General features: G+C 43.0%; 1 protein-coding gene across 1 annotated transcript in view; it reads left to right on the plus strand.

Annotated features, from left to right (window-relative positions):
- The first annotated feature begins 50 nt into the window (after positions 1-50).
- LOC306913969 (uncharacterized protein) overlaps positions 51-16726 on the plus strand; it is a 33844-nt gene continuing 17168 nt past the window's right edge. Inside the window, exons 1-4 of the mRNA XM_079490813.1 lie at positions 51-191; positions 15144-15637; positions 16395-16556; positions 16691-16726. The exon at positions 16691-16726 is cut by the window's right edge and continues 26 nt beyond it. Of these exons, the coding sequence (XP_079346939.1) occupies positions 15365-15637; positions 16395-16556; positions 16691-16726 (471 nt within the window). The 5' untranslated portion in view covers positions 51-191; positions 15144-15364. The remainder of the gene's footprint in view (positions 192-15143; positions 15638-16394; positions 16557-16690) is intronic.

The following is a 16726-nucleotide window of genomic DNA, read 5'->3' on the forward strand; positions in this document are numbered from 1 at the left end:
ACTCGCTCTCAATCTCACACACGCAGAACAGACAGTCAGTCAGTGTGTGTGCCTGGTGTACAATGTGAATGTGCGCGTGATGTTTATTTATGTGTTGTGGTGTTTGTTGCGTGTGTGTTTATTTAGGCGTTAATCGGGCTGATAGAAGCTGGATGTAAAACTGCCTGCAGTGCCTAGTGTCTCCTATAACGGTAAGTTTGTGTTAATTTATAACATCTTTAAGCTTTATTGCATTCCGTCTGTTCTCCCTCTCTTTCTATCTCTTTTCTCTCTTCTCAAATTCACAAAACTCTCTCCCTCCTCTCTCTCATCCATGTTTATTTCTACTATATGATGATGATTAAATCATCACTTTACAGGCTATAGCCGCTAGGCAGTCTCCTACTCTCCTCCTATACACTAGTCCATAGAGTAGCCTACGACGGTGTCGCTCGCCGAAAGAACGCCGTCGCAATTCGACAAGCCAAGGTTGTGTTGTGTGCAATGAACTATATAAATAAACCAAGACGCGGGTTTCCGTTTGTTTCAGTCACATTTGTTCGTCCATGACCAGTTTTTTGGTTTATAAATTGGACTTATGTTATGGATTGTGGAGTGATGGATGTGCTTCATGTCATTCTGCAGTCCAGTTGTATAGGCTACAGTATGATGTGATCTACAGTTAGACACAGGCAGACGCAGTCTGTAACTGTAACTAAGTACATTTACTTGAGTATTTCCAATTTTCAGTACTTTTTAGATACTCCATTACATCTCATCTCAGCCATATTGTACTTTTACTTCACTACATTTAGGCTATTCGTAAACTTAATTATTTAGTTCATTTTGTAGATTTTGATTTCTATTACAAAACATATATTATCCACTTTAGCCCTATATACATTTTGGCAATTTTCATTGTGAGCTTAATAGATCTGCTATTTTCAAAAGATTATTTATGCATTTGAAAACTTTAACGTCTGCACAATGATTACTTTTACTTCTAGTACTTTAAGTACATTTTGAAGCCAATACATTTGTACTTTTACACAACTAAAAGTTGAATTCCGGACTGTAACAGATTATTTCTATATTGCTTTATATAAAGTAAAGAAATGTAGCTAGTAGGCTACTTTTTCCACTGCATAATGTGACACAGTCTGTGCACAAATCTCTAGAAAGGTCTTGGTGATGAAATGGTAAAAACTTTCCTTGTGAAAGGAAAAGGAAAGTTTTATTTGTATAGCTGCGAGTTTTATACACACAAAGACAAATACTAAGTGCTTTAGGCACACACAAGCATTAAGAGACATAACAGGCATTTAAAATACATAATGGAACAAAGGTACCGCACCTCACAATCTCTGTTTTGTGTTCCTTCCTACAGTGTCAATGAACCAAAAGAACAAAAAAAAAGAAATGTACTCTTCCATACCGCAAGAAAAAATAACTTGAAAAATAATAAAAATTACATGAGAGGGTGGTGTTTGTAGAACAGCATTATTTGTGTCGGTTTGGACCCGTACCTGTCTGAAACTGACAGTGTACAAATGGAACCAAATGGACACTTATGGGTCTGTAACTCTGAGAGTGTACAAATCGGACCAAATTGACACTTCTGGGTGTTTGTGAACAACAGTATTATTTAGTTGTGTACGGGTCAGGACATATAGAGCAGTGGTTCCCAAACTTTTTCATGTCAAGGACCTCCAAAATGACACTCATTAGCCTGCGGACCCCCCATTTGAAAATATATGCCAGGGACCCCCATAAGAGAAGATTTTCAACAATTTTCATTTCAAGGGCCCCCGGTTTGACCTGAATTAGTCTACGGTCCCCTATTTAAAGGCATTTCAGAATTTTCAGTCTCTGGGACCCCCAATTGATAATGTAAAATCAAAGTTAATTTAACTCAGAGATACAGACCCATAAGGATCCATTTGGTTCCAAACTATCATTTAGCTGGGGACCCCCTGGAACTCCCTCAAGTGGGGTGTGGGGACCCTGCACCCCACTTTGGGGGAACCACTGATATAGAGGGTTTGTGAACAAGTTAACAGTATTATTGTATTGCGTACGGGTTGGGCCATAGAGTGATTTGTGGGTTATAATCCCCTGACCTTTCACTCAACATTATCTCTATGTCACCCCCAGATGCAACAATCCCACCCATGTGAACTGAGCGCTGCAGGTTGCTCAACAACACCGCTGGCTGGCTGCAGTTATAGTGCCGAGTGTGAGTGACTTTAGGTCACCCAGCCGTATTGCAGTTGTTCGAACCCCAAACAGACATACACACAATTCAATTCAATTCAATTCAAAGGGATTTATTGGCATGAGAAAACATACGTTTACATTGCCAAAGCAAAAGGCACAATACAACGGGTGGTGGTGGCTCAGGGGTAGAGTGGCTGGATGGTAACCGCAAGGTTGCCAGTTCGAACCTGGGCTCCCCCAGAGTTGGTGTCGAAGTGTCATTGAGCAAGACACTGAACCCCTAATTGCTTCTGATGTGCTGGTTGGTGCCTTGCATGGTTTCCGCCGCCATCGGTGTATGAATGTGTCTGTGAATGGGTGAATGTAATGCACAATCTATGTAAAGCACCATTTACCATTTTACAACAATACAATACAATCAAAACAAAATGTATGTACATTTGAAAGTCAGAGTCTTCAATAAATCAATTTCTATGTACCAAGATCACTCGATGTAGATAGTGCAGGCATACATACAATGATTAGTCTTTAGGGTGGTTGTGTTCCATTTGATATCCTTCTCTTTTTGTACTTCGCCCAGCACATATGGGAGTTTTTTGTCATTAGTCATGTTTTCAAAATCTCTTTGGGTGATTGTATATATTATAATTTGGCTTAGTCCAATAGGTTTTCTATCTGGTGGCTCTATTTGTGCTTGTGCGCAGAGTTCCAGGGCCAGCTGGCTGAGGGGGCATCTCTCTAGAGTTTCGCTGTGTGAGAGTGCCTTGTTATGGAGTGCATCTGGGTCACTTTATTTTAGGTGGTTGTAGAATTGAAGTGCTCTATTTTTTATTTTGATTATGAGTGGATATCGTCCTAATTATTTTTGGTGTTTTTCGCTGGGTTCGGAGAATGGATTTGCAGAATTCTGTGTGTAGGGTCTCTGTTTGGTGTTTATCCCATTTACACACACAGCCAGTCATTGGAGCGGTTAGGCACTGCTCAAATAGATCGCAATCTAGATTCAGACACCTATGAGATCTCATTTCTGAATTTGAGCAAGAATCATGCAGCACTAGTTGGCTGTCCAATTCATTTAAGAGAGATTTAAGTCAAGCACTTTAATGTTGTCTGTTTAAAGCCCACAGTAGTTGACTCCAGGTGCCACATTTTTAATGTAGTAATGTTCAGCAACTACAGACTATAAAGACAATATACACTTTCATTTGAAAAAATGAGAATGTAAGAATCGTGATCAAAATGTTTCACAAGAATGGTGCAGCACTACAGTGTATTATAAAAGATCATTCAGGTGTTCATGGAGGTCACTGGTGAGAGGTCTCCCCCCTGTTATTCCTGCATGTTGTGTTCTGACATTCTCTCTCTCTCTCTCCCCCTGACTCGTCAGAGGGACGAGTCAGGGGGTATTGCCTGGGGGTCCTGTGCGTGCCCGTATCCATGGTACACAGAGATGACTTTTAGGGGTCTGACATGTTGCCTTTTAAAACACACGTAACGAGACTCCCAGTTCCGTCTTTAACTGCACAACGACCGCTGTAAAAGTTTATTTCTTTACCTTACCTGATTGAAAGGGGACATTTACATGTAGATTAGCCCTGCTAGCCGCATTTATTGGTGCCCTGAATATCCCACCGAGGATCAATAAAGGTTTCTCTTTCACCGCTAGCAGCAAAAAAAACAATTGTCTTTACATCATTTTTGTATAATGCTTTTAGAATGTAATTTAAATGATGAAAAAGTTGTTTGGGGTCCTTGTGCCTTTTATATGATGTCAGCAAAGTGATGATCATCACAAGATGCACCTCTTTTCTAATCAGACTCTTCAGCGAGTTCAGCGAGACATTAGATCAAGTTCATTTAAATGTTCATTTAAGCTGCTTTCAGTACTGTGAAACCTCAATGTGGGGGGTCTGACACACACACACACACACACACACACACACACACACACACACACACACACTGTTTATGGCTGTTTGTCTTGTAAATAGGGTTCAGCCCCCCTTTTCACCCTCGGTGCTCTTAAAGTGTATGTGTGTGTGTGTGTGTGTGTGTGTGTGTGTGTTCACATATTTTGAAATGAGTACTGGTGTGTTTACTGTGCACAGATGAGACCTCATATCATCGCTGTAGATGCCTTGTATCTCTAAGTCCATGTATCATCTTTTCATGTTTTTTTTTTAATATAAATGGGCTGCGGACCCCCAAAAATACTTTGACCATGTCTCGCGGATAATTCTCACTTTCATGTTACAGCTGCAGTGCATGTATTGATTAGAGCACAGACCTGAGAGCTGCTTTATGATTAACTGTTAATCATAGCAGATCTCAAGCATTCCTGCATGGAACCCCATGTTGAGAAGAATCAGTGCTGTGTAACTTACTTGCGACAGCAGCAGCATGTTTAATTGACTGACTGGCACTGGCCTTTTTTGTCTCCACCAGGCCGAAGGCATGGTGGACCCTCTTGTAAACAAGTGTAATGCTTAATTGGGTCGTCCACTCACAGTTAACAGTCTTTGTATTGAGTTTGTGCTTGAAATGTACTGTAATTCTGCAAACTGTTAATACATATTTCAATCATTCAATCAAATGGGGAAAGAGTATGTTTTGCACTCCGCCCGTCCGCGTGTGTGTGTGTGTGTCCGTCCGTGTGTGTCCGTCCGTTACCAGCTAATCTCCGGCACCGTTAACCCGGTCGTTGCCAAACTTTGCACACACACTCCCTAGATGCCAACGATGAACCTCTGCCCCAAATTTTCCAGAACGGCCTGTTATAGCGCCACCAGGAGGCCGACTTTTGTAAAACACATTTTTTGATAAGACTCCTCCAGATTTTGTCCAAATCGTAACACAGTATCTCTATAGTCATGTGCTCCATCCTAATTGGTTAACATTGGCTTTCAAAGTTTGCAGGATTGGCCCGTTTTGAACAAAAAGCCTCACATCATGAACGCAGCATGCAATTTACGTGAACTCTTTCACGCACTTTCCTACTAGGCTGAGGAATATATCCCACCCTGTTCTCATTGGCCTGTTATCACGCCACCTATTGGTGGCACGATAACAATTTTTTAGCAAAACACATTTTTGGAACAAAATGCCTCAAATCATCCAATTGCCATCAAAGGCGTAAGAACAAATGGCACCCTTTTCACATTGGCCTATTATAGTGCCACCAGGAGGCCACAACCTGACCTGGCATGTTGGAGACCTGTGCCCCGAGGGGCACTTTTTCTAGTTTCTTTTCTTTTTTCTTTCAGCTCTACCACTCTTTTTTCTTAGTGGGAATGGGCTTGCGGTTCATCTATCTATAAATGCACCAAGTCTCTGTGTGTGTGTTGTACGTACGTACGTACGTACGTACGTACGTACGTACGTACGTACGTACGTACGTACGTCTGTACGTACGTAACTCGAAACTAGCCTGTTCTGACATCACAACACTTCATATTTGGGCATGACACAGAACTCCATATATGGGGACACAGAGAGACATATACAGAAATCTCCATATATGGGCATAAAAGGGACACAGACAGGTGGGTGGAACGGGTACTCTGACACGGGTACAACGGGTATTGCATAGCCGACTCGGTGCTCTACAGCCGGGCACCGGTCTGGTATTTGATAAAGATAACGTTGGTTAATCTCTCCTTCTAAGGAATCTCACAACTACTACTTCTCTCTCACGTTGCTCTTCTGTTTACAACGGCACTGATGGGGGCGGGGCAGAACACCTTCACCTTACATTACAGACATTTGGACCAATTCAACTGTGTCCTACAGTATGTCTGACATTCAATGTGCTGCACCTATTCTATGTCTGACAGCGCTGCCTGCAGACAGGCCACCTGGGTTTGTCCTGCCCCTTCCCACCACCAGGCTTCAATGCCTTTTAAAGACATTATAGGTAACTTTGAGCCTAAATGTAATATATATATATATATATATATATATATATATGTTGCATACAAGTGTCAAACTCGTTCTATGCTCCTTAGTGTTCTCTCGAATCATTGAATGCATCAAAGACAGCAATCACTTTGATACCTGTCAGAGAGGGGACGGGGGAGTGTGTGTGTACACATTACACACTATACCAGGAGTAGGCAACCTTAGACACGGGTGCCAACATTGGCACAGGGGAGGGTGATCACTGGCACACTGGCATAAGTGTGAGAGAGAGAAGGTTTTTATTTTAAAATTAAATATTCCAAAAAAGTGTAGTCAGTTAAATGAAGTCCATTCGCATCTACAAATTACATGATAATTTACATCCTGCACATGATTGTACATTCATTCAAACTTCTAACTCATGACTGGGGAGGGATTGGTGGGTTATTGCGTTATTGAGTTTAATGATCCTGAAAATATTTCTAAGCATGTATCCTATATGGACAGTCACAATTATATGGCACACTGACTATCACACAAATGGAAACATGGCACTTCATGTGAAAAAGGTTGCAGACCCCTGCACTATACAGTACACAACACACAGATCTGGGATTCTACCTAGTATGCCTGTAATAATGCTCTGTGGTCCTCCTGTCAGCCAGGGTAGATCCGCTCCACAGCTTCTATTTTCCATTTCCCAAAAAGCAACAGATTTGGACATACAAGGTTTCCACACGACAGACAGACAGAGATGATATACAGACAGACAGCTGTCAACGCAGAGAGCACTGACTAGATTTTGTATGTCAAAGGTCAAGATGATCAGGGTTCATTTAATGTCATTATGTACCGTAGCAACAACAGTTAGTTGGAGACCGACGTCATCTAACATGATCTCCATGGATCATCTTCACAGACAGTCTAGTCAGTTGACCTGGGTTCAGCCGCTCCAACGTAATCCCTTAATTGAGCCGTTCAACTTCATCTGTGGAATTAGTGTTTTCTTTTTGTTTGTTTTGATAATTCACTTTAAAAGGACAATGACATGGTTGCAACACCGATGTAGAGCATGCGTGCAATTACAAGTGCACGAAGGATCACAGTAAAAACCCCTCGGGTCTTATTCCCATTGTGGTTCTTGTCAAAGTGGATTTGAGTGCTTAGCGTTTAATAATGTCATGTATCAACTGTAGCCTACCGTCCATCCTCGTACCAACCGTACAAACCTGAGTTATTGTGCCGGAAACATCAGATCGTCAAGCTCACCAGTGGTGGAAAGTAACTAAGTACATTTACTTAAGTACTGTACTTAAGCACAATGTTGAGGTATTTGCACTTTACTTGCGTGTTTCCAATTTCCAATACTTTTACTTCTCCACTTCATCTCAGAGGCAATTTTTTTATTTTTACTCCACTACAATAATTATTTGAAAACTTTAGTTACTATACTGTGGCTACTTTGTAGATTTTGATTTTTTTATTACATACAAAACAAACAGTAACCACTTCAGCCCTATATATAGTTTGAATGATTCCATTGTAAGAGAGGTCGGTGTTATCGATGTAACAGGCTTGCATCAGTCATTATAATTGGTTCTTAATTAATGGTTTATTAATTATTGTTCATAGCATGCATAACATGCTATGACTCATAGCATGAGTCATCAATTTCACAGCCTTTGTGTGTGTATGTGTGCATGTGTGCGTGTGCACGTGTGCGCTTCTCCAGAGGGGTGATATCCAATCGCCGTCTGCTGTGAGCGCTGTCTCCTAATTTATGTAATGTTCCTATGCGTGTGTTGTGCCAGCAGGTCAAATTTATAGTGTAAATATTTGCCTTTGCATTATTTTGTGTGTGTGTGTGTGTGTCAAGTGTGTGTGTGTGTGTGCGTGCTCTTTTGTCAAAGAATGCAAAACATTTTTCATTGGTTGCCAATGCCATTTTGGCTAGACAGTCCTGCTTCATGGAGGTCGCTAAGCAACCAGTTTGATAGCTCGCCGTTTCTCAACACGTGGCCCGGGGGGTCACCATGGGTCCAAATGAACCCTCATGGGCCTGTTCTCTGAGAGTGTAGAAATGTGGATCCCACTCTACCGGTACATTGTAAAATGCCCTGCATGTTTAGAAATGGTTCCATGTCTGATTTCTTAGAATGCTGTCTCTCTGTCAGCACGGTTGACGTGGTGTGGGACACTATGAAGGACATCATGGTTCCATATTTACAGCCAACACTTCTCAGAGTGTTGAGTCTGTGGTGGTCACATGGGGCAACATCACTACACGCAACACCTCGGCTGCACTCACACATTCAAAACATGTTTTTTTTCTCTGTTCTGGGGGGAGACGGGGGAGAACAACTCCAATTCATTTTCAATGGAAGTCACATGGTTTGACGAGACAACCTCGCTTGATGGCTGTGTTCTGCACCCTCCCCCCCATCAAACAAGGCTGTCTCGTCAAACCAGGTGACTTACATTGAAAATGAATTGGAGCTGTTTTCCCCCCTCTCTCGCAGAACACAGACAAAACACGTGTTCTGTGCAGCCCTCGACACCATGCCTCCATGGGGCGGCCACCTACATAACTACACACAACACCTCGACACCATGCCTCCATGGGGCGGCCACCTACATAACTACACACAACACATCGACACCAAGCCTCCATGGGGCGGCCACCTGGGTAGGCCTCTAGCAGTTATTACAGAATAATCGCCTAATCGCAATTGTTTTCGATAATCGCAATTATTTTTGCATAATAGTCATGATTGTTTCCATGTTGAAAAATGTCCATACATTTTAAAAAAAGGATGAAAATCAAAAATAGCAGAAATTGTTGATCTCTACAAGCTTGTAGATCAACTATTGATAAGCTATTTTGTACACTTTTTGGAAAGGAAAAAATTATAAAGAAAATATAAAATGTGTCAGTGATTTCTTTGTACATTTAACTATGACGGCCCCTGTGCAGTCTGTGATTAACTCTTAATCCGCCGCCATTAAGAAGCCTAAAATGTGTTAAATTAACCCGGGGAGAGCCCCGAACTGAGCTCATGCTTCTTTCAAAGCATGAGGAGTTATTGCGCCCCAGCCTATAGAACTGAAGTTCACCCGCGGGATCAAATAGGTCTTTCACTTCACACTCAAATGCTGCGTCGAAACTACCGGTGACAAAAGCTACAAAACCGCCTGGTCAGCTACACTGTCGTCAAGTCGCCCAAGTGTTGCACTTGGACGACACGCTCGTTGATGTTGGCAAGAATCCCCCCCCCCCCCCCCCCCCCGTGGCAACCATGCAGGAAATGTGTGGAGAGAGACGAGGTGAAATGATGAAACAAAAACATATGAATGATTGACACTTCACAGCGTCACCGGAGCACTGAAAAAAGGTTGAAGCCTGCTCAACTTTCTTTCTTTTTTTCTTATTTTTTAGCTGGGGTAGATTATTGTGTAGGCTGTAGCCACGCGTGTAGCCTTCGGTCGCTGGCTTCCATTAAAAATAACTTAGAAGCAGTGGTGGAAGTACCAAATACATTTACTTAAGTACTGTACTTAAGTACAATTTTGAGGTATTTGTACTTTCCTGGAGTATTTCCAATTTCCAATACTTTTACTTCTACTCCACTACATTTCAGTTCCAAATATTGTACTGGTACTTTTATTCCACTACATTTATTTGAGTATTTGTACCTGGCAATTTGTTGATCACAAGGTGAAGGAGTTGATAAAGCAGGCTGAATGCTATAACCTTAGCCTTCGCTCTGACCCTACTGTAGTGTGACATTTGCACGCGATCACGGTGCTGACATTATGCTTTGCAGCAAAAAAAACAAACAAAAACAAAACTTTAGCAATTTTTACAGGCCTTGAACATGCAAGCAGGTGTTACATTTTAATTTCTTCTCATTCATACAGCTCTCGAAGAGAAGAAGGGCAGTCTCAACAAGTGTACGTATTGTTGTCTAGCACCTGTAGCCTACTGCCAACTTATTTTTGGATGTGCGTGCTTTGCCTTTTACTCTATTTCTGATTACAGCTCTTCTCAGGGCTGTGACTCATTGAGCGTGCTCAAATAGGTTTGATTGACGGCTCCCTCAAGCCGTTATTTTTGTTGGACCTCGAACGACAGGACACTTGTTATCTTTCTTCTTTTATGATGACACCATCACTTCCCAGAAGTGAAGGTGTCGTCATAAAATTGTCCCCATAGCTCCACCCAGCTTCAATCTGACTACTAGAGGTGTAATCAGATTAACTGAAGATACCTGTTTGAGTATTCAGGAATTTTTTAATTAAAAATGTTATCCCACGATTTTGTAACCCATTCTTTCACTGTAATCCTGGGCGCTACTCTCCTTCTGCCAACCTGGGGAGAGCCCCGAACTGAGCTCATGCTTCCTTCAATGCGTGAGTGAGCATGGGGGAGTTTCCCCGGTAGGATGTAGCGTGTGGAAGGAACACGTTATTCCAACCAGTTCCTTTCCCCTGCATCAGGCTGCCCCGGCGGACCAGGTGGAGGCAGTATAGAGACCAGGATTACTGCATGTGTTTTTGTGAGGGTACCTACTACCTACCCTAGGGGACACAGGGAGAACATGAAAACCCCACTAGCGGTGCTCCGATCGATCAGCCACCGATCTGTGATCGGCCGATATTCACTCCAAATGACTATCTGTGATCGGCAATTTACCCGATCTGGAGAAACCGTTCTTTTATACCATTTAAGTGGTATAAAAGCGGGATCGGTCCTAAAAAACCTGATCGGAGCACCTCTAAACTCCACAGTCCACACAGAAAGGGCCATTCGCCAACCCCACCAAGGGACATTTCAACTTTACGTTAACCTACAAATCGTCAAAAAGAATTCACAAAGCAATTCTACTGATGCCTTTCGTTGCCATTGCTACTTGAGGCCACTTCTTCTCAGTAGTATACAAATCCACATTATTTGCATATTAGTGGCAGGAAACTTTGTAAAACGTTAAAATATATAGGGGTTATATTTGAAACAGCAAATCTTGTGTGAAGATTATTATTACTATATTTCAACATGGAACAAAGAGAGCGAGAGGAGGAATGGGAAAAAAGCTGAGAAAGTTGTCATGTCTCTGTCCTCCTGTCACATAATTTCATTTCAGTTTCCACTGTTACTCCGCTCCTCTCCTCCCCTCTCCTCTTGTTAGTATTTAGGTCAGGACCCAAATATGCAGAGATAGATGGCTGATAACTGGGTCAGTAACTGGAGGTAAACCAACAAGAGTATGATCAGTTCAGAAAGAATGTCACTTCACAGCAACGTCACACACACACACGCACACACGCACGCTCACACTCGCACTCGCACTCACACACACACACTGAAATAGTACTTTTTGAAGTCGAGTTGTCTGCTGTGTTCACTTCAGTGATTTTCCCAGCATGCAACTGTGACTGGGGCCTGGTACTTCCTGTACTGTGTTCTCTACTGACCCACCACAGGTCCCATCAGTGGTAGAAAGTATCTGAGTACGTAACATTTATTTAAGTACTGTACTTATTAAGTACTGTACTTAACTCATGGAATGGCAGATGTATTTCTACGTTTATCTTCTGCCATGGTCTTTTCAATCAAATTTGAATTAGTCACCTTTTAATTCAGTCATTTGAGTCCATCATGTGACATGTGCACAGTGACAGCGTGTGAAACTCTGATCCAGTCAGCCAATCAGGCCACTGCGTGGGAACGGGGTCACTGGGTTGGATCTATATTTGCACATTATTGCAGCGTAATTGGATGATGTCATCCCTGCTCTGGAGTCTCTAGAGAGTTTGTGTTATACAGTACTTGCGAGGACATCAACATTTTAAGATGGCGACATTATGAATGTAATTTTTACTACCGGTATTTCTTTGCCATAATGCATGGTGTTCCGAAAATTACGTCATGTGGCAGCCAAGTCTATGGACTCTAATGTTTGTTCAGGGCGGTAAATCACAATGTAAGACGTCATCTGGCTGATATAAATACTGCCCTTGCTGCGCCACTCACTTCACACAAGTGTGATTTTTATCCCTAACCCTAAAGCCAATAATAGTAGATCTACAAGCTCACGGCATGGCATGACATACTGCCAACCCTAAGCCCTATAAACCTAACCTCTCTACCCAGTGGCCGAAAAAGTACTAACTCAAATGTTTAAACTGTACTTTTTGGCCAGAAAGGGATTCTTTTTCACTAGAGGAAAAATATTCTCTATGAGGCAATTCTCTGGGCAATATCGGTAGAAGGCGCAGTGGAGTAACTAAACGTATTTCTTTTCCGGTGGAAACAAAATCCCCTTTTGGCCAAAAAGTACAGTGTATACGTGTGGTGGGGGGCTCAGAGTGCGTCCACTAAGGAAAGTAGGCTTTCTAATGACACGACCCGCCTTTGTTTTGGGGAGTAGCAAAAACGTTCTTTTTATTTACGCTAAAGAGGAGAGGCTGGTCTGCATTCATGCGAGCGGCGGAAGTTGAGAGTAACATAGCTCTAAATGAAACGCATTAGAGCTATGGACCAGAGCTAATCTGTGGTCATCATGCATACCTAACAATGGATGCCAAAAAAATGGGCAAATTCTTATATCCATACAAATCTTTTTTTAATTACTTCCTGAAAACGAAAACGTGCTGCGTGATGACGTGTAGAGATACACAATCGATAAAAGCCCAGTCTCCCTGTCACTTTGTTTACAAACGAAATTCACGTGCAGGAAGTCACAGACTTTGAGACCCCATAGCCTGCCCTGGAGGGATGCGCCACTCTGATTGGTTCAGAAACTTCAGAGCCAGCGTTTCAAGATGAAACTTCAAAATAATATGTCCACCATTTCCGTTTCCCTACACCTTTAAGTAAAAGTATCAATAATGCATAAAAGTGCAAAAGGTATTGGTATCAAAATGGACTTAAAGTACCAAAAGTAAATGTACTTATTGTGCAGGCAGATGAATGATTTTATTTGCGCTCAAAAGTTAACCTTGTTTAGAAATTTTCAAATGGCACTTCATCAGCGCCTTGTTATTTAAATTCATTGAATTAATTGCTCCCATGCAGACATACACTGTCTGGGAACAATTCACACACACACACACACACACACACACACACACACACACACACACACACACACACACACACACACAGTGACCCCAATGCAATCTGTATTTCCTAGTAAACAAACTGGCATTGTGTGGAATGCAGCCTGTTGCTCAGCACTGAGAGCAGTTTCCACGGCAGCGCATGGCATTTCCAGCCCTGGTATCTTACACACACACACACACAAACACACACACACACACACACACACACACACACACACACACACACACACACATAGTAGTAGTAAAGTATGACGACTTAAACTTCATTAAACTCTAATGATTTTTTTTACTATACATAATACACTCAGCAAGTCACAGTGAGTGAGGCAGGATGGGTAGTTAGTGCGATTACTTTGAAGCTCTTGACTGATTCACACTGATCTGTGGTTATGTAACACACACACACACACACACACACACACACACACACACACACACACACACACACACACACACACACACTTACTTAATTTTAATTAATTGAAGTTTATATTGTTGTTGACATGCAACCATTATCCTACGTGCGTGCACGTACGTCAGTGTTTTGTACTAGGGGTGGACAGAGACCAAAAACCAATGAAGGGAATGCGAGAGAGGAGAATGTAGTTGAAGGCGTGCTGCAGCATTGTGGATCATTTGGAGGGGCTTGGTCCATTAAAACTGGGAAACATCTGTGTCAATTTGATAGCTACAGTATTATAGCACCTTATTACATGGCTTGGTTGAATGCTTGATTCTGATTGGTCAATCGCTTAATTCAGCGGTGAGTTATCTCATGATAATGACCGCTCCGCTGTATAATGACCGCTGCCTAATCAAACCCTCTGAGCACCACCAGCTGCGCCCCGCTTGATTTACTGCCGTTTCCAACATAACAGCCATGTAAACACACACACTAGTGACACACAATGTAATTTACAGCTAAACATTGCTCTTAAAAATGTTTTTGAAAACATTTGAGCGAGAAATAGACGAAGCAGGACCCCAAAATGGATTCTATTTGATCAACTCACTTCCTTGTTTTCCGACAGTGCTGCAGCCCTGCAGCTGGGCAGACGCAGCCAGCGCGAACTTATGGAATACTTTTTGTGTTGTGTTTTGGGTCAATGTATTCATTTATGTTAGTTAGCCATGTAATAAGCGGGATAATATCTGGCTAGGTGGTCATTGTCGGGATATAATTCACCTTCAGGGAGTGTAACCACCTCGGCTTCGCCTCGGTGGTTAAACTCCCTGTCTAGCACGTTTTTTTTTTTCTTTTTACATAATGATTTTGGAGGTCCTTGTGGCACGAAAAAGTGTGAGAACTGATTTAGAAGACATTTGTAGAATCGGTCTCAGGTCGGCGTAAGTGCAGTGGTGGAAAGTAAATCATTATATTTACTTAAGTACTGTACTTAAGTACAATTTTGAGGTATTTGTATTTTACTTCGGTATGTCAAAATGTCAGTACTTTTACTTCTACTCCACTACATTTCAGAGACAAATATTGTACTTTTACTCCACTACAATAATTTGAAAACTTTAGTTACGTAGAGTTTGATTATAATTACAAATCAAACTTCTGAACTTGTAGATCTGCTATTTTCAAAATATTTTTATACATTTGAAAACTGCATAGTGAGAACTTTCTAATTTTGGTACTTTAAGTACACTAGAGCGGTACCCGTGCTGGTTCTGGACAACCGGCTATCTGACTGACTTGACACCGGGCACTGCACTCCCTGTGGGGGTGTGGAACGCGTGTGTCAAATTTGAAGTCGGTGGGACGAACAGTTCTCGAGTTACGTGGATTACAGACGTACACACGTATTATACGTACGTGTGTACAGAGACTTGGTGCATTTATAGATAGATTTTGATGCCAATAATTTTGTCCAGTAAGGAGGGGCTATCAAATGTGAACCTGTTTGTTTATTGTTTTCCAGATCTCTTTTTCTTGACCTGAGTCCTGGCTTTGACCTTTGACCCCCAGATGTAACCGTGGCGATGACCTCTCTCTGCTCCAGTCGTCATCATCTCCATCACAGCCATCTTCATCATAATCATCGTCCACACTGGTCACCGTGGCAACCCCGTAGCGCGGTAACCACGCGTCCAGAGCGGGCGCTGCCTCCTCCCCCGTCCCCTCGTCCAATCGGCGGCAGCGATGCACGTGATGGGCAGCGTCTCACCGGCCAATGAGAGCGAGAGCTTCAGGGACACGTTGGGAGCGGTTGTCGATGTCCCCGCGTCGTCGCCGCCCCCTCCTCCCTCCAACCCACCCACGGTTGTCGAGGGCAACCCTGCCCCCCCGCCACCCCCTCCACCGCCTCCTCCCCCCCTCCTGCCCCTGTACTTGGGCCTGGGAAACCCTGTAGTCACGGAGAAGAAAAAGAGGAGGGTGAGGAGTTTCTTCTGGAAGACCATTCCAGAGGAACAGGTGAGACATGTTTAAATCATGATTTACACTTTCTTTCGGCTGGAAACTACTTTGTCGTACAACACTGTCGCACAAAAGTAGCAAAAAATCGTGATCTAGACCTGCTATTTTCAACAAGACTGTCGCTCAAATATAGTGAAAATGTGGGGCATGGTGGCACAGTCGGTAGTGCTGTCGCCTCACAGCTAGAAGGTCCTGGGTTCGATTCTCGCTGGGGACGCTGTGAGCACTGTGGGTGTGTTCTCTCCTCTGTGTCATCAGTGCCCATACCCGAGGTGGGGTTGGCGAAAGGGTCTTTCTGTGTGGAGTTTGCATGTTCTCCCCATGTCCCCTAGGGTAGGTACCCTCACAAAAACATGCAGTATTCCTGGTCTCTAAACTACCTCCCCCTGGCCAGCCGGGGCGCCTGATGGAGGGGAAAGGAACTGGTTGGAATAACGTGTTCCTTCCACGTGCTACGTCCGGCCGGGAAAACTCTCCCCTGTCAGGTGAAAAGAAGCAGCTTGGACTCCTCATGCATAGAAGGAAGCATGAGGTCAGTCCGCTGCCCCCCCAGGTTGGCAGAGGATGTGTAGCGCTCAGGATTACATTAGATAATTGACACTGGATGAAAAATGGGTTGCAAAATCATGGGGTAAAAATTTAAAATTAAAAAAAATATATATAGTGAAAATATAATTTCACTATGTATGAGAAATAAACTCAGTGAAGTGTGTGTGTGTGTGTGTGTATGTGTGTTTGTGTGGGTGTGTCCTAGGTGAAGGGGCGGTCCAACCTGTGGACAAAGGGGCGGGGCCAGCAGCAGCAGTACCAGATAGATGTGAGGAGCGTTGAGGAGCTGTTTGGTCACAATGACTGTCAATCACACGCTGTGGCCACGCCCATCAGGGGGCTCAAAGTTAGGGCATCTGTCAGAGAGGTGAGGTGTGTGTGTGTGTGTGTGTGTGTGTGTGTGTGTGTGTGTGTGTGTGTGTGTGTGAGGTGTTCATGTAGGCAGCTATGATAATTAACTCTGTTTTCATCTCTCTTTCTCTCTCTCTCTCTCTCTCTCAGATCTCCATCTTGGACTCAAAGCGAGGGATGAATGTG

This window comes from Electrona antarctica (genome assembly GCF_951216825.1).
Source record: "Electrona antarctica genome assembly, chromosome: 21".
Classification (NCBI taxonomy): Eukaryota; Metazoa; Chordata; class Actinopteri; order Myctophiformes; family Myctophidae; genus Electrona; species Electrona antarctica.